The 17,748-nt window shown below is 43.0% G+C and overlaps 1 protein-coding gene across 1 annotated transcript in view; it reads right to left on the reverse strand.

Moving 5' to 3' along the window:
* The window catches only part of TTN (titin), a 246,515-nt gene that overhangs the window by 182,532 nt on the left and 46,235 nt on the right, over positions 1-17,748 (reverse strand). The window contains 22 exon segments of the mRNA XM_064515504.1: positions 563-844; positions 1,059-1,337; positions 1,582-1,869; positions 1,992-2,270; positions 2,368-2,646; positions 2,787-3,065; positions 3,189-3,470; positions 3,606-3,884; positions 3,988-4,275; positions 4,394-4,672; positions 4,766-5,044; positions 5,155-5,433; positions 5,545-5,826; positions 5,931-6,209; positions 6,336-6,623; positions 6,747-7,025; positions 7,124-7,402; positions 7,806-8,084; positions 8,177-8,458; positions 8,900-9,463; positions 10,457-10,735; positions 11,429-13,987. Of these exon segments, the coding sequence (XP_064371574.1) occupies positions 563-844; positions 1,059-1,337; positions 1,582-1,869; positions 1,992-2,270; positions 2,368-2,646; positions 2,787-3,065; positions 3,189-3,470; positions 3,606-3,884; positions 3,988-4,275; positions 4,394-4,672; positions 4,766-5,044; positions 5,155-5,433; positions 5,545-5,826; positions 5,931-6,209; positions 6,336-6,623; positions 6,747-7,025; positions 7,124-7,402; positions 7,806-8,084; positions 8,177-8,458; positions 8,900-9,463; positions 10,457-10,735; positions 11,429-13,987 (8,742 nt within the window).

The following is a 17,748-nucleotide window of genomic DNA, read 5'->3' on the forward strand; positions in this document are numbered from 1 at the left end:
AAAATACAGTTTACTGATACCAGCTTTCCACAAGACTGCTGGAAAATCAATAGAATGGGAAAGGACTTTCCTCATTTTCTGAGCACACCATGAAATGATCTCTGACTACCTTGCAGGTAGGTGAGTAACCAGCACCAGGCCTCTTACCACTGCTGCAGCAAAGGTAAACAGAAGGGGTGACCCTTGGCACAGAGGATACAGGTCCCATTTAGCAGGTAGTGGTCTCAAATGTGGGTTGTAAAACTGACACTGCTCAGCGTTTGGTTCTGTTTTTTTTTCTTCAAATTTCAGCTCCATGATAGAGCAGATCCCACTACAATCTGTATTGGATCTTGGCAATCATGGAGCGGAGGAACAGCTAGCTTAGGACACATCTGCACTAAGGACAACAACTTTCTTGTTCAGGCCCTAGCAGAAGGGGGATGGGGACTTCAAGAAACAAACAGGACATGAAGAAAAAGGCAGTCCCTGAAATAATCTCATATTCCTGTGGATTACTGAGTGGGGAAAACCACCAGGGAAAAATTAACATTATGTAGTGAGAAAAAAGAGGACTGCTAACCTTTCACTGTGACTTTGGTGCTGCAGCTGGCCTTGCCAGCAGGGTTGTGAGCTTCACAGATGTAGTCACCGCTCTCCTCAGTGCTGAGATGATTCATTTCAAGCACGGCCACAGAGTCAATGAATGAGGTCCGGAATTTTTCACTGGCAACAATTTCATGGTCATTTCTGAACCACACTACTTTCATTTCTGGAGATCCACTTACTTTGCACTCAAGCCGGGCTGAGTCACCCTGCTTGACTACTTTTGCAGCCTCTAGCTTCTTAGCAAACTTGGGGGGTTCTAAAAAACCAGAAAAATGGGGTCAGGAAGTCTGAATTAATATTGAAAAGGAATAAGAAGGGAAAAGAACAAGTCAAATAAATGTGGGTTGCAAACATCGAGTAGGGGGTTCTCTTGGTAGTGTTTCAAAGATTACTGAGGTAGATGGACTCAGCAAAGAGAAAAGAAAAGAAATGGACAAAAATACAGCAACACAATGAGAAAGAGTGCACACCTGTTACCATCAAGGTTGTAGTGCAAGAGTCACTGCCAACATCATTTGAAATGTGGCAAGTATAGTGTCCACTCCTAGATGTATCCACTGAATAGAGGGTTAAGAACCCAGTTGACCCTTCAATTCCAATGAAACAAGTTGGCCCCGATACAAGTTCTAAGTCTTCTTTGAACCACTTTACTGTAAAAGGTGGTGTTCCTTTTAGTGTGGTCTTAAACTCTACTGTGGAATCCGGGATGACTTGCTGACTTTCAGGTTTTACTAAGAAGCTTGGTGGCTCTGTGTTTTTTAAAGGAAAGAAATATTCAGTTACAACAGAAATGCCTAAGAATGAAGAAAAATGAGTGACTGAAGGAAGCAGAGACACTGTAAACTTAAGAGGATAAAGACTCACAATAAGAAAATGGAGACAGTAAGATTTCAGCGTTAATATTAAAAGGTGTAAGACTGTTATGTTAGCTGAAGATTTAGGGTCCTTTCCCAGCATCTATCACAGATAAGAAGTGATCAAAGAGTTTCAAACCTTTCACTGTCAAGACAGCACTGCAAGAATCGCTCCCGGCAACATTAGAGACATTGCATGTATAATTTGCCGTGTCTGCCAGCTCTAGATTTGCAATCTCAAGTGACATGGTGTTCTCGTGGCACAGGCTTCTACATTTTGCACTGTCAGTTATTTCTTTTCCATCCTTAAACCATTTTGCCGTAATAGGGAGTGAACCAGACACTTTGCACTCCATTCGGATAGAAGATCCCAGAACGGTATCCTTTTTGGTTAGCTTTTTGATAAACGAGGGAGGAATTGATTGATCTGCCCAACACAAAAAATGGCAAAAACACACAGGTTACCTTCCTGCTTGTCTTTCACAAATACAGATTTTCTTTTATTTCCTCCCTGCTAGACTGGCAAATTTGGCAAATGACAGTACAAACCTAGCACAGTCAGAACAGCTTCGCAGGTGCTACTTCCAAAGTCATTTTCAACCTTAAAACCGTATGTACCACTATCCTCCTTTGATACAGGTTCAATCCTAAAACTGGCCACATTGTTTTCAAAGCTCATAGTGTAGTATCTGCTGGGAAGAAGCTGTTTGCCATCTTTGTACCATCTTATTCGGAGTTCTGGTGTCCCCTCCACAGTGCACTCCAAAGTCACAGGGTCTCTTTCAGTGACTTTAAGTGATTTAGCCTTTTCTATGATCCGTGCAGGCTCTGAAGTACAAAGTGTACAAAAATGGCAGTTAGCTACACAAAAGCGGCCTGACTTCCCAAGTACTCCTCCAGGATGAGCTCAAAGGGGCATACACACCTTGTACAAAAAGCAAAGCAAAACACTTCTCGATTCCAGATTCATTCTTTGCCTGGCAGGTGTACCTCCCTCTGTGGCTGAGGTCAACATTGGTAAGCTGCAGTGTGGCCACACCGTTCTCAAAGGTAATATGGTGGTACTTGTCTTCTTCCAGTATTTTCTCATCTTTTATCCATGACACAGATAAGGGTTGAGCGCCTGCTATGATGCACTGGAAGAATGCAGAGCCTTTCAAAATGCTAGTGACATTCTCCAGCTTCTTCACGAAGGACGGCGGTTCTGTAGTGTGAGGTTTTGTTGGTTTGGAGGAGAAGCCATGGAAAGGGAGAAGGGGAAAAAGAGATCATATAAGGTTATCCAAGTCACTACACTATAGCTAGGGGACTGAATATTTGGGGTACATTTCCTAGGGGGCTGACCTTTCAAGCTGAGCTTTGTACTACAAGAACAGCTCCCTCCTTCATTTGATATAATGCATTGATATTCGCCAACATCTGAGACATCACAGTTAGTCACATTAAGAGTAAACACAGATTCTTTGGTGGAGATGGCATATTTCTTGCTGCTGAACATTTCCTTATTGTTCTTCAGCCATTTCACCTCAAATGGAGGAGTACCAGTCACCTCACACTCGAGTGTGGCCTCCATACCCTTCACCACCTCAGTGGGTCTCAACTCCCGAACAAATGTCGGAGGCTCTATAAAGAGAAATAGGGAGAGGGTGGAGAGTAACCTGAGAGGATAAGGGGAGAAAAGGTCTCCCCGTTCCATCACTCCACCACACGGCATGGCTAGATGAGGGCAAGATAGTCACAACCAACCTTTCACTTTCAGCTCGACGCTGCAGCTCTCACTACCTGCGTCATTGTGGGCTTCACAGACGTAAATCCCACTATCCAAAACTCTGGCTTGATTAACTTTCAAAGTGGCTAAACCATCTACGAAGGAGATGCCATACTTAGCTCGGTCAGTCACTTCATTCCCATCCAGGTACCAGGTGACGTGGATCTCTGGTGTGCCTACTACCTGGCACTCGAAAGTGGTGGACTGTCCTTCACGCAAAGCTACTACAGGAGTTGGCATCTGAATAAACCTGGGGGGCTCTAGAAGATGGAGAGAAAAGGTGAGGCTTTATAATACTCAAGCTAGTTTGCGGAAATACAGGGGTTTTCTCCCTCCTTCCCCCAAATTACAAGGAAAAATCAGAAGCAAAAAGATGAGAACATTGGGTTGCACACCTTTCACAAACAGAGCTGCTTTGCAAGTTGCAGTCCCCACATCATTGCTTATCTGACAAGTATAGTTCCCAGAATCAGAAGTCCTAGCTGAGAAGAGCTCCAGCACACTAGAAGTGTCATCTTTCCAGACAGAGCGATTGGCTCCAGAAAGGAGCTCTTGGCTGTCTTTAAACCACTTTATCTGTAGAGGAGTAGAGCCTTTCACCAGTGCTTTGAACTGAACCCTAGCATTGGGCACAACCTCTTGGGACTGGGGTTTTTCCACAAAATATGGCGGTTCTATAACAGGTAAAAAAGAAGAAAGAGGATTACTCTGAGACAGGAGAATCCCAAAATTATGAATTAGAGGCCTAACACTAGAGAAAGAAGATGGAGCTCAAACCTTTGACTGTTAAGAAACCACTGCATTGGTTACTTCCTGCCGTATTTGTTGCTTCACAGGTGTAAGAGCCACTGTCTGCACCTTCCAGCTTATTGATTTCCAAGAAGGCAGTATTATCATGGAAAGAGTATTTGTGCTTATCACTTGCTGTTATCTCTTGGCCATCCTTGTACCACTGGATACTTATAGGATGTGAACCAGACACTATGCATTCTAGGTGGATGAAAGACCCTTTAATGCTGTCCATTTTCTTCAGCTTTTTGGTGAATTTAGGTGGTATAATGAGATCTATCCAAGACAGAGCAAAAAGACAAAGTATTAAATTCATCTACAGTTGTGGTAGAGCTCATCTCAGGAGAAGAGAATACGTCTGTAAAACTAATAATAAAAGAGAGCCCATACACACCTAGGACATTAATGTTGGCAGAACAGCTACTGCTCCCAACATCATTGTGAACCTCAAATATGTATTCACCACTATCTTTCTTTTCTGTATGCAGCACCTTTAGGACTGAGACAGTATCCGTAATGCTGATCTTATATTTTGGGCCTAAATTCAGTTCCTTGCCATCTTTGAACCACTTGGCTGTGATATTTTTAGTTCCTGAAAATTTACACTGCAAGGTTGCTGGGTCTCCCTCAGTCACATCTATTGACACGGCCTTGTCCACGATTGTAGCAGGCTCTGTTGTGAAAAGAGATAGAGAAGTATGTTAAGGGCATCTGTAAAAATGACAACTGTCTCAGATCACTGCAAGAACTCAGAGGCTGGACCAACCTTTGACAGTCAACAGAGCAGAACACCTCTGAATTCCTGCCTCATTTTTAGCCTGACAGAAATATTTCCCATCATGTTTCAGCTCAATAGACCTCACCAGAAGAGTGGCAACATTGTTCACAAAGGTCATTTTGATATTGTTATCTTCAATCACTTCATCGTTGTCTTTCAGCCAAGACACGGTGATGGGCAATGAGCCTTTAATGGCAGCCTGGAACACAACTGTGCCCCCTCGAAGGGAGCTAATGTTTTCTATCTTCTTCAAAAACTGCGGGGGCTCTAGCAGGAAGAAAGAGGCTAAGTAAGTACAGGTCTGATGCATGGCAGTGTGGCATGGAAACCACACCGGGATAAGAGTGTGCCAGTATCATTCTGCAGCTTGCACTAACCTTTCAGTGTGACCTCAGAACTGCAGAGACAGCTCCCAACATCATTTGTTACTCTACATTGATACTCGCCAACATCAGAAGCATCAAACCTGAAAATGTGGAGGCTAATGAAAGACTTCTCAATGCTTATTCTGTGCTTCTTACTGCTCCGCACAGGTTTATCATCCTTCACCCAAGACACATCAAAGGGAGGTGTGCCAAGCACCTCGCACTCCAAAACCACATCGGAATCCTTTAAGACTTCAATGGATTGAAACTCCTTGCTAAAATAAGGTGACTCTACAGTGCAAAAGAAAAAATGCAGTTTGTATTAATCACGCTTTGGAAGCCTGTAAATCTGCACAGAGTTTAAAGAGAGAAACTGGCTGGGTGGGTGGGTGTCACACACACCTTTGATTGTAACAACGCTACTGCAAATATCTTTTCCAGCATCATTTCTGGCCTCGCAAATATATTCTCCACTGTCTTCAGTCTCAACCTCCATAAGATGGAGTATTGCTGTGGATTTTGTAAAAGACATCCTGTATTTTTCACTTTCTTTTAGCTCCCTATCATCCTTGAACCATGTGATTTTAATCTCAGGGGTACCAGTGACTTTACAGGTCAGCTCAGCATATCCACCTTTCTTGACCAGATGGGTTGGCTCTAGCTTCTCCTTGAAGGCAGCAGGTTCTGTGGATTTAAGAAAAGTGTTCAGAATAAAGAGGGCATCAAAGAGTGCCACTGGGATCAGTCCAGCAGCTGAAAGAAGTTAAAAAGAGAGTGAGAGTGCAAACCTTTTACAAACAGGTTTGCACTGCATGTTACTGAACCAGCTATATTGGAGACTTTGCAAGTGTATTTTCCTGAGTCTGTAGCTTTGACTGCATAAAGCTCCAGGTAGCTCGCTAATGCTTCTGTCATAATGTAGCAGGCTCCTCCTGTCACCAGCTCACTATCACCTTTATACCATTTCACTGTCAGCGGTGTTGTGCCTTTAAATGTGCTCTTGAAACGTACAGTTGATGCAGGCAGTACATCTTTGGATTCTGGTTCTACAATGAAGCTGGGTGGCTCTAGATTGCATTGAAGGGAAACAAATGTCAAGAGTAAGATATGCAGCCTGCACTGTCGGGAGGAAAAGTATTATCATATGAAAAGAAAAAGCATGCAAGAAAGGAATGCAAAACAAATTGCCAAACCTTTTACGAACAAAGTGCTACTGCTGTCTTTGCTACCAGCAGAGTTTGTGGCTCTGCAAATGTAAACCCCAGCATCACTTGAGTCTAGATGTTTTATTTCCAAAGACGCTGACCCTTCTGCAAAGTGTACTGTGTACTTGGCACTTGTAGTGATCTCAGTATCCTGCTTAAACCAAGAGACAGTCATTGGAAGAGATCCAGAAATTTTGCAGTCTAGGCGGCATGAGGCGCTAATGACACTGTCAATATTCTTCAGTGGTTTAGTAAAGAAGGGAGGGAGAGTGCGATCTGTTGGGTGTAAAAAGAACGAAAGAAAGCAACATGTGAGCAAAACAGAGGTGCAGTTCTGCTTTCGGGTCTCTTGGGCTCAGAGCGGAGTAGCAGGGCTCTTTGCAAAGAGTCAGTACCAACCTAGCACAGTAAAGCTGGTAGTACAAGAGCTGATCCCCACATCATTGGATATCTCAAAGGTGTACTCGCCACTGTCCTGCATTTCGGCGGCATAAAACTTGAGCTGAGCAATGTTATTTTTAAAGCTGATCCTATATTTTTTGCTGGCAGGTAGTGGCCTTCCATCTTTGAACCATTTGGTTTTTAGCTCTGGAGTGCCTGTGACAGTGTACTCCAAAATGGCTGGATCCCCTGCTGTTACCTGAATCACTTCAGATTTGTCAATAATTTTGGCAGGTTCTACAACAGAATTAAAGAGTGGTGTTAAGGACAAAAGGGAATTGCTCTTCTTCTCATGTAGAAGACATTGCAGGGGGTCCGAGGGCTCCTTCACTGACCTTTAACTGTTAGTTCCCCAAAGCATGACTGACTCCCTGCATCATTCTCAGCCACGCAGGAGTATTTTCCACCAGAGCTCAGCTGGACACCAGCAATTTGCAGTGTTGCTAGGCCATGTTCAAACGTCACTCTCACTCTGTTATCATCTTGAACAATGTCTTTTCCCTTCATCCATATCACGGAAATAGGCTCTGACCCTTTTACCACAGCCTGTAATGCAATAGTATCTCCAGCCAGAGCTGTCACATTCTCAATTTTCTTAACAAAAGATGGTGGTTCTAGTTCAAAGAAGAGAGACAAAAAGAAATACTCATCAGTTACTACATCATTGCATGAAACCTGCTGCTCAAAGATTGTTTTATAAGACAGTCTGTGCAGTACATGGCACAGTCTGGCTAAAGTACAGGCATGGGGAAGAGCTGCCTTCCACTGCTGTGAGATTAACACATGAACCTTTAAACCCAGTGTCTGGGATGCACTAGGGTAGCTTTCAAATTCAGAGGTTTGACAGCAGATAGAGGTAAGATATACATAAAATTTTAAGAGAAGAAGATGACACTCTTCCCCTTCCCCCCCCCCCCCCCCAGCCACCCACAAATCCAAAGAAATGACATTTCAAGAAACAAGAGGTCCTTGGCAATTCCTGCAGTAAGTGGAAAGAGTTTTCCCTCTCCCACTGACCTTTCAAGATGTACGTCGCACTGCATATGCACTTCCCAACTTCATTAGCTATCATACACTCATATTCACCGACATCCGCACTATTAAAGGAAGACACCTCCAGAGAAATAACAGCCTTCTGAGAGGTCAGCCTGTATTTTTTACTGCTGCGAATCTGTTTCTTGTCTTTGTACCAGCTAATCTCAAATGGTCCAGTGCCAGCAACCTCACACTGAAGGACGGTGTTTGTTCCCTTCACTACCTCTGCTGGTTCGAGTGTTCGGATGAAAGAGGGAGGCTCTATAAAAGCAGCAAGAAAGAGTTAGTCACCCATGCCATAAAAAGGAAGGCATTTCCCAAGAATTTGACTGGCAATAGCAGGAAGAACAGACCTTTGACAACTATTTCTGTGGTGCAGCTGTCACTCCCAACCTCGTTTACAGCTTCACATGAGTAGCTTCCACTGTCATCAACTTTCACCTCAGAAATATCTAATACAGCCACAAAATTAACAAAGGACATTCTCTGGGTGTTGCTTTCACGGATTTCCTTATTGTTCTTGAACCAAGTAACCTGGATTTCAGGAGACCCTTTGACTTTGCATTGAAGGCGTGCAGAGTCACCTGGGGTCAGTAAATAAGATGGATCGACCTTCTTCACAAATGATGGTGGTTCTAAAAAAGGGGCAGAAAAAAGAAAAGAAAAGAAAAGAAAAGAAAAGAAAAGAAAAGAAAAGAAAAGAAAAGAGCCTGAAATATGAAGGTTTGAGAGACTGATTACTAGCAGAGGAACAAAACATGACTTTAGAAAAGATCAGCATAATCTTTGCTGAGCTGCAGTTCTCATAGCCTCTCCAGCCCCCGCTCTCCATCTCTCTCCCACATGCAGAAGCAACCCTTCAATCTGGTTGGCAAAAGAATTACTGAAGTATTTGTGCACTACACAGTGCACTCCACAGTGCACTGGAAGGCAATGAGCAAGAGGTGAATAGACCTGATGGAAGGTCCAAGAAGAGTTCACAGAATGATTTCAGTCCAAGGAAGCCTTTTACCTGCAAAAGAAGAAAAGGAGAACCCAAGAAGAGCAAAGGCAAAGGGGGTCTAGGACTATCTTACCTCTGACTGTGACGCTGGCAGAAGAGGAGCTGCTTCCTGCCTCGTTTGAGGCAGTGCATACATAATGGCCTGAATCTTTGAGCTTAGCCAGAGGAATCTCAAGCGAGGCTATTTTGTCTTCGAAGTAAATCTTATAATCTTTGCCTGGAGGGATTTTGTTTCCATCCTTTGTCCACCCTACAGTTACTTTCCTGTCTTCATCTACCTGACATTCAAGACGTATTTTTTTGTTGACTGCTGACTGTACAGACTGCAAAACTTTAATAAAGCGAGGCTTGTCTATAATGACCATTTCAGCCTGGCAGATGTCAGCCCCAAACTTGTTGGAAGCTTTGCAAGTGTAAATCCCTCTGTCAGTGGTGGTGAGAAGGGAAATTTCTAACACATGCTTATTTTCCACTTTGGAGATCTTGTGGTGGTCCGAAGGTGAAATGGTCGTGCCATCTTTCTGCCAGGCAATGTCGATGACTGGAGTGCCCGAAACAGTACACAGGAACCTGGCACTTTTGCCCACAAAAGTAGTGATAGATTCAGGTCTGGTAAGAAACGTTGGTGGAAATGCTTCTGCAAAACAAAGGGGTTCAATGTTATCCAGAGGTGAGGACCAGAGCTTATGCTGTCTCTCCACATTTGCCAGGAAGAGAGAGCAGGAGGGGCTGGTTTGCCATTAGACACACTAAAGGAAAAGAGGCCAACAGTGAAGGAGATAAGAGGTGTTAACGATATTAAATTTTGGCTTTTGGTTTTACACTCCTTGGGTCTGTATATTGCTTGAGAGCTTGAAGGCATTTTGACTCTCTGGAGCGATGTACAAAGCCAAGGAAATAAGCAGAAAGCCAGAGCTTCCTCCCTCAAGACTGAGAAATTTGCACACTATTCCCCCAAGACTGTCAAGCTTGTACACTGTTAGCAGTATGTGCATCTTTCTTTAGTCTGGCACTTGGCAAAGACCGCATAAAAGATCCTTACACAAAAAGAAAAGTTGAAGAAAGAAAAATTGCCATACACTGAATGCTCACAAGATGTTAAAAAAAAAGGAAAAAAAAAGAAGTAAATTGCATGGTCCTCAATAGACTGAAAACCCTTTCTAAACTGAGAAACACCTTTGAACCCTCTTTTGTTTGTTTAAGGTGATCTGTTCCCCTCCACACACACACTGTTCCCATGCAGCTATGATACACAGATGTTTGGGTAAGCAGAACCTGTCTTGCAAGTATAGCTGCAGGATAAATGTAAGGTGCTAGGATAATCACATAGTGATTATTACACTAAAGAAATCAGATTTAAGAGCTCATTGTCTGAAGGTAAAATAAACCTTCTTGAAGAATGTATACACAAAAGGATCATCTCATTCTGTTGAAGATCTGGTTCCTCTCACTCTCTCTTTTGCCGTTCTTACTTCCCTCCTGATTCCCCTTTCTGAGTACAGAAAGCACCTAAAAGCAGCATTATCAAAATCAGGAGCCCTGCTAAGAGCGAGCCCTGGTAAGTAAATCAATGAAGGTAGTACAACATATCAGGACATTTTATAGAAAAGGAGAAGGGCTTAGGACTTACCAGTTACTGTTAAAATGGCTGTAGAGCTTACACTGCCGTATTGGTTGGAAGCCTTACAGCTGTACTCTCCGCAGTCAACAACTTGAGGCCTTGGGATCTCCAGCGTAGAGAGGTAGTTGGAGGTACGAATGAAATATCTGTCCCCATCATATATCTCTCGGCCAGCTTTGTACCACTGGAACCTGACATTGGGAGCAGTCTCTACCTCACAGGTAAACTTGGCCACGTGGTTTACTGCCACCTCCAGGGATTCAAGCCTTCTCCTCAGGATTGGCGCAACTGAAATCAGAAGCACAGAGTGAATCAAAGCCCTGCCTGCTGGCATTCTGGAAAGTAACAGTTAGTGAAGTCACTGACTGAAAAAAGATGGGTGATTTACTAGCAATCCACAGAAAGTGACTGTAAAAGAAAAAAAATACTGCAAGTAATGTAAGCAGCACTAGCCTCGGTGGACAGAGTGTTGTGGCACATAATGGCATCAGGAAACAAAGTGGTGATCCTCAAAAAACTGGAAAAATGCGAAAAAGCAAGGTGCAATAACAATGTGCAGAAACGATGTGATACAGACATACACCACTTTATCCTGGAACAGTGAGAAATCGTAGTGTGGATGAGAAATCATGCTAAAACAGTGCAATGACTCTAAAGACTGGGTGCAGTGAGAAAAGTGGGAAGAACACATCTACTTCATAGGTGGCTATGGGCAGGAGCAGTCGGCACTGAGGTACATGCCGTCCTGACCTTGCTTGTATGATAAGAGCATGAAGCAACTAAGTGCATCACCAGAGACTGAGTGAGGAAAGACTTTGAAACATGGTGAAAGGAGACTATAAATCCAGAAAGGGGACCACCCGATTAGTGTTGTGATGACAGTAATATCATATCTGCATCCACAGATGCAGTTACATAGGGTCCGGTTTCATTAGTAGGGCAGTGTATTAGAAAGGCAGTATTTTATCTCCATAATCCAACCTCTTTTAACAACTGTGAGTTTTGCTGCTGTTGCTGTTTTTCCACCTTGATTCAGCGCCTCACAGGCATACTCTCCTTGATGTGTCTCCTTGCACACTTGGCTGATTACTAGTGTGTATGTGTCCTGATCTTGCAAACACTTGAATTTGTGGCCTGAAGACACCAGCTTACCCTCAAAGTACCAATTCACCTCTCTGGCATTTGTTATCACAGACACCAGACTGACGCTCTCCCCTTCCTCCACAACAGTGTCGACCAGCTTGCTGCATATTATGGGATAACTCTCTCTGCCCAGCTCATCCTCTAGCTTCCCATCCCTACTTTCCAGACCCTCTCGGCCCTCTTCCTCGCATATTTTCTCCCTTTTCTCCTTCCTTTTCAGTAGTTCTGCGGGTTTCTCAGCTGGAACACTTGCAGCATCTACATCAGCAGTGGCTGCGGCTGCCCCCACATCCTTGATTTGACCTTGCCCCATCAGAACACTGATGGTTTTTGCGGGCAAAGGCTGCTCCAGGGGTATTTCTGCCTCCATGGTCCTCTCGGCCTGCTGGGGCTCCAGCTCACAGTGATCTCTTTGTGTGGCTTCATTGCAGAATTTTCCAAGGAAAAGTGAACCGGACTGGGCTGGCAAAGCTTTGGATTTTTCGTCTGTCAAGAGGTGTTTTTCTTCATACATAACAGAATAGAAAGCCTCCTTCAGCTCTGTTTTCTGCTCAGCTCTCTGAATGTTGACTTCTCCCAGGGACATGGAGATTTCTGTGGGAGTGGGCCCACCTGTGGTCACAACATAGGTGCACAGGGTGTATTTATGTTCCCTGGTGATTTTTACTGTCTGTACTTCAATGCTTTCTTTATCAGCCAACCATTCTGAAAACAAGAGGTTTTGCTCACTTACCACTGCAGCTTTCAGGGCATCTCTAATTTGAGACTTTATGTCTAAGGTGCAGCTCTTGGGAACTTGAGCAGTGAGCTGTTTCTCTTTGGTAAGAACTTGGCTTGTCTGGAGTTGGTGGACATGCATTGTTTCATGAGGTTGTCTCCTTGCCCTTGGGCTCTGCTTAGATGGGCTGGCTAGATCAATGGCATGCTCCTCCTCCAGGGGCTGGTTTTCTTCTATCAGCAAGGGAAGTCTCACAGTCTGTCCTTCATAGATTCTTGCAGCAAAATCTTCCTCTGCTGCTTCCAGGGAAGAAATGCTCTCCAGAGGAACAACTCGGTCCACAGTGCAGGCCAACCTGGAGGGAAATTCAGGTTCAGCCTTCAGCTCGCCTTGCATTGCTTGGAAGCCCTCTATGAGCTGGGTGTGTCCACCATCTATGGCACAGCTCTCAGTGGTGGTTGGCACCTGTAGGAGGGCTTGGGAAGCCTCTGTTTTTAGAGCAGCCATCTGCTCTGCTGCATCTGGAATGACTTGCTCTTTGGGCAAGAGCATCTGCGCAGCCACAGTCCCAAGGCAGCCCGGCAGTTGTGCCTCGATCACTGCTCCAGGCACTACACCCTGGGGACAAGCAGGTAGGGTTTCCAGTAGCTCTGCCAATAGTCTGCTGCTCTCTTGTGTTGTTGCCACTTGGGCAAGCATCTCTTCAACACTCTGCACAGCCAGGCAGGCTGGTGGCAGGCCAGGCAGGACATCTTCCTTGGGCAGTACGTGCTCTGCCTGGCTTGTCTGGAGCTGGAGGAGAGTCGGGGGCTCCTGTATGGCCTCAAGGCTGAGTGATCCTTCCATGGCGGGAAGCTCAACAGCCTCCTCGTAGGAGAGGGTGCTTTGGTCCTCTGCCACCTCCGAATGCTGCAAAGCTGGGCTTTGCCTGCCCACAGCATGATCCTCTGGCAGCACCAGGAGTTCAGCAGAACACACTGCCTTGCCCAGGGCACTGAGTGCCCTACATGTGTAGATCCCACCATCTTCCTCCATGCACTCCTGCACCGTCAGGGAGCCTGAGCCATCAGGATGGTGAACAACAGAATGACGTGCATCAGAGAAAAGCCGCTCACTCCCCTTGAACCACTGCACGTCGGGGTATGGCTCCCCGGCCACGGTGTACTCGAAGACAGCGGTGAAGCCTGGTGCACACTGCACACTGTCTGGTGTCCTGGCAAAGCGAGGGGCCCCAGGTATCTGGTGCCGCACGCAGAGGTGGGCGCTGCATGCCGTCTCACCATGCACATTGCTGGCCACGCACGTGTACTCACCCTCATCCTGCACACCAGCATATGGGAGGATGAGGCTGTGGTCATTGCCAGCAAACACTAACTTACAGTTCATGGAGGGGGTTACCTTCACACCATTGAAAAACCACTGGATTTTGGGTGGGGGGCTGCCAGTAACAGTAACAGAAAGCCTAGCTACATCTCCCTGCCAGATTTCAACATTCGAGACCTGTTTGAGGAAAACAGGGACAGTGCCTCCCTCCTCCATTTTCATCTTTGTTTTGCTGGAATAAACCGTTTTTTCAGGCTCAAATTCAAGTGTTTTATCTCTATCAGGCAATTGAAGGCCGCTGCTGTAACCATCTCTTCTTCCTTCCTCAGCAGACAAAATAAGAGTACTAGAGATGTCTGTATGGAAAAAAAATTGTTTAATTTTACTAAAATATTTAACTGAACACTTGCAGATAGCAATAAGCAGTGAATAGCAATACATAGCTCTGTTAGTTTACCTATTTTTGTATCTGGAGGCATTCTCAATACTGTACAGCAATTAGCAATGAACATGAGACCCCTTTGTATTAATTACACACTTCTAAGCAGAGAGACATGCCGTGCTGTCAAGTTACCAGAGAACTTCCCATCTGGATCAACATGGGAGTCTCTTTCAACCTGGCAGCATGGTTTCGGTCAGACATAACCCCTAGAGTATCCAACCTAAAGCACAAGTAACAATCTAGCAACATAGCTGCATTTCACAGATATAACTAAACTGGTATGTCATACATATTTACATGCATAATACAAACAAGTACAGCAGAGCAGTAAGGCCCTGGTTTAACCCACAACGCCACAAAAAAACAGAATGCCAGAATTAGGGGTGGAAAAATAAGACAAGCTTTTGGGCACACCAGCCTTTCGTCTGATGTAGTTAGTTCATCTCTTTCAACTCAATTATTTGTCTAATACAAGACGTCACCTCTCCTTACCAGCTTTGCCCTGCTTTTGTCACCAGACATTTGTGGTTAAAACACCATTATTACTAAAATCGTGGGTTTACACTCTTGCTTTAATGTCATTAATTTAACTTGCACCTTTAAAACCCTCCCTGAAATAATGTTGTATATTAAAACTCCTGCAATATCAGAGAAAAAAGAAGACAGAACCTTCAGGTTTTTCTTTTCCTTGCCTTTGTGGATTTAGACTTTTTTTGAGGGTGTTGGACCACTTTGCTCTAATGGTGGTTTAAAAATGAGAAGATGATATCAAGGCAAGTGCATGTTGTCCTCTGCAGACCCTTGACACTAGAAACATCAGTGAATTCTGTGATTTCCAGGAACAGAACAAAACATCCAGGAAAAGTACGATGCAAAGATAACATTTAGAAACCAAATCCTGCTGTCCTCACTAAGCCAAGTTTGTTCACCTAAGCCCCACAGTATTTGACACTGGGAGAACACGGGAGCTGTTAAAAGGAGCAAAAGAACGAAAGAACAGTTGAATAAATGTCTCCAAGCACTCTAACGGCGAACCTCGATATATTCTCAACAACAGTGTCTTAAAGATCCAAAACATTTGAAATAATAATTTTTGCTGCACTCCAAGAACAAATACAAGAAAGAGCAAAAAATATCATGCCCAATTCTTTCTTTTCAGTTACTAACTTTCCCCCAAATATCTTACTATACATGAGATAGCACAGTGCATACAATGACTACCTGCAGAGAGGAGCTTAGGTGAAAAAGTATTGCACTAGCACTTTACTATTATCTACCAGCCTTGCTAAAGCCAGTATGGCAGCTTCCACAGAAATACTAGTACTAGTGAATGTGAAGACAGGGAGCAGAATAGGGTAGAATTGGGAAGAAAGTATAAAAATTGCAGAATGGAATCTTTGCTAATACATCTACAAAGGCTTTACAGAAAGGAATATGGCAAAAATATGGAATATGGCATTTTGGGTGTTCCTGCATATTTATGACAGAAAAACTGTACAGATGCTTCTTCATATTTTAGTTATGCCTGTGAAATGAATAAAGTACAAGAAGCGATGGCCTTATATATAGTTAACATATTTATTTCACAAATTAATCATATTTGTTAACATTCAATATACATTGATGACAAAATGGCATCATTCATCCTGTTCTTAAGATATCTGATTTGTAAAAATGAAGAAGATGTTAAACCTGACAACAAAATACTGATTTTTGTAATTCTTACGAAAGCACGAAATTTTGAAGACAGATGGTCAAACATGGCTCTACGATATACTAATTTCCCCAGAGTAAGTTAATTCAAAAGCAGAATTATTCCAGCTTTATGTCAGTGTAGCTTAAATCAGACTTTGGCTCTTCATACACCGATTGCTGTGCTCCTGGCCAATGTATGAAACTGACATTTAAAACAAGACTTTTAAATGTACGTAAACCACAAAAATTTAAAACAGAGATACGGATGCCTGGCCATATATTTCAAGATGTGAACATGAATTTGGGTTGGTTTGGATCTAAGGTTTTGGAGTAGGCCTGTTTCTACTAAAAATGTCTGTTGGTGTACATGGAAATTAAACATGCTATAATTGCTTAGGACCTGACCAAAGGCCCTCTGACCTCATCAGCTTTGAACCAAAAAGACCCTTCATGTCACAGCTGATGTATAACAAAACAATTCATGTCAGCTTCCCTGGGGACCTCTGCTGCCCAGTTAGTGCTACACATCTGCACAAGGAATGGATAAGGACACAATATGAAACAACTCTTACCCAGGACAATGTTAGGTCAGACACTCTCACTTCTCTTTCCTACCACCATTATCTATGAGAAATTGCAATTATCTCTGCCTATTAACCACATAAAAATTGATAGTATTTAGTGTTTACTATGGGGTCATGAATGGGAAGAAACTAAAGTGACACACTGGTAATAGTTTAACCATTCAGGCCATTTTCCCATGTGCTGGGTATTAGAACTTGCCACTTCTCAGTTTAAGGGTAAGCTGGGCAGCACAGTGGGACAAAGCGAGCTTTTTGATCAAAACTGGCTATCCCAAATAAGCAATGGGATAGTCTTGAAAGATAATTGAGTCTTTGAGGCACACTAACCTCCACGTGAGGACACATCAAACTCAGAAATAAGAACATGCATTAAGATAACTGGATATACTACAGGAATAGTTCTCTTCTATTTAAAATTGCCATGCTCCGTAAAGCAGTTTGAAAGGCAACTGACAGCAATTTGTAAATAACCTGAACCTCATGTAACAGGTAATCAGAGTAAATACAATTTTTGTGTAAAGCAACAGTTTAGGGCCATTGAATTTAGCATTCCACCTTGATATATAGGTTACTGGAAAGCTAGCATTAGAGAGTCATTTAACATCTCCTACAAATTAATTAATAACTTTTATATTTTTAAAATATTTGTTTAACCAAATTATAAATGTCCATGTAACCTGGATTAATTTAATTCTGATTTAGTTGTTTTAACTACTGGTGATTCTTCCTCCTAAATATTTGTATTGGTTTAAATACAAAAATATATACTCCCATTGAGAAGATTAATGTAAAAATCTTTTCTGCTGAGAAAATGCCACAGATAATATTTGAATGTATTCTATTTCTGGTCATTTTGACACATAGAACACTTAACTGTTACTAATAAAAAAAAAGAAAAAAGAAATCTCTAGAGATTTAGTTCTTGTGTTGAACAAGAATACTGCATAAAAATCTCTTGCTTGCTTACTACTATGCAATTTTTATGAACGACACTGGAATACAGGGAGAACCAAGATCATTTTAATGAATTTACAGTTACATCATTGATTTGTTATGCTCCCTCTCCTTTCCTTTTAACTTTTAAAGATACAGTACAAAATATGTTTGCATGTTTATTACTTGGTAATAGAGAAAAAAATCCTGTCCAGTCTCTACTGAAGCAAAACTTTTATTCTCATCCCATTGCATTGCTTTTCTTTGCAACAACATTATTCCATTGACTTAAAAAAAGTCGTTGGATTCCATGAGTTAGCAGAACAAGGCCCATCGATTTAAGAGCTTTGCAATCATAGAAACTGTAAATGTTTACAGGATTTGAATCAGAGATACTCACATTTTCTGACACAACATTGTGTGAAGCGGGAATACCAATTTTAGGAGTTCTTTCATGGAACAA

This window comes from Dromaius novaehollandiae, chromosome 7 (assembly GCF_036370855.1).
Source record: "Dromaius novaehollandiae isolate bDroNov1 chromosome 7, bDroNov1.hap1, whole genome shotgun sequence".
Taxonomy (NCBI): domain Eukaryota; kingdom Metazoa; phylum Chordata; class Aves; order Casuariiformes; family Dromaiidae; genus Dromaius; species Dromaius novaehollandiae.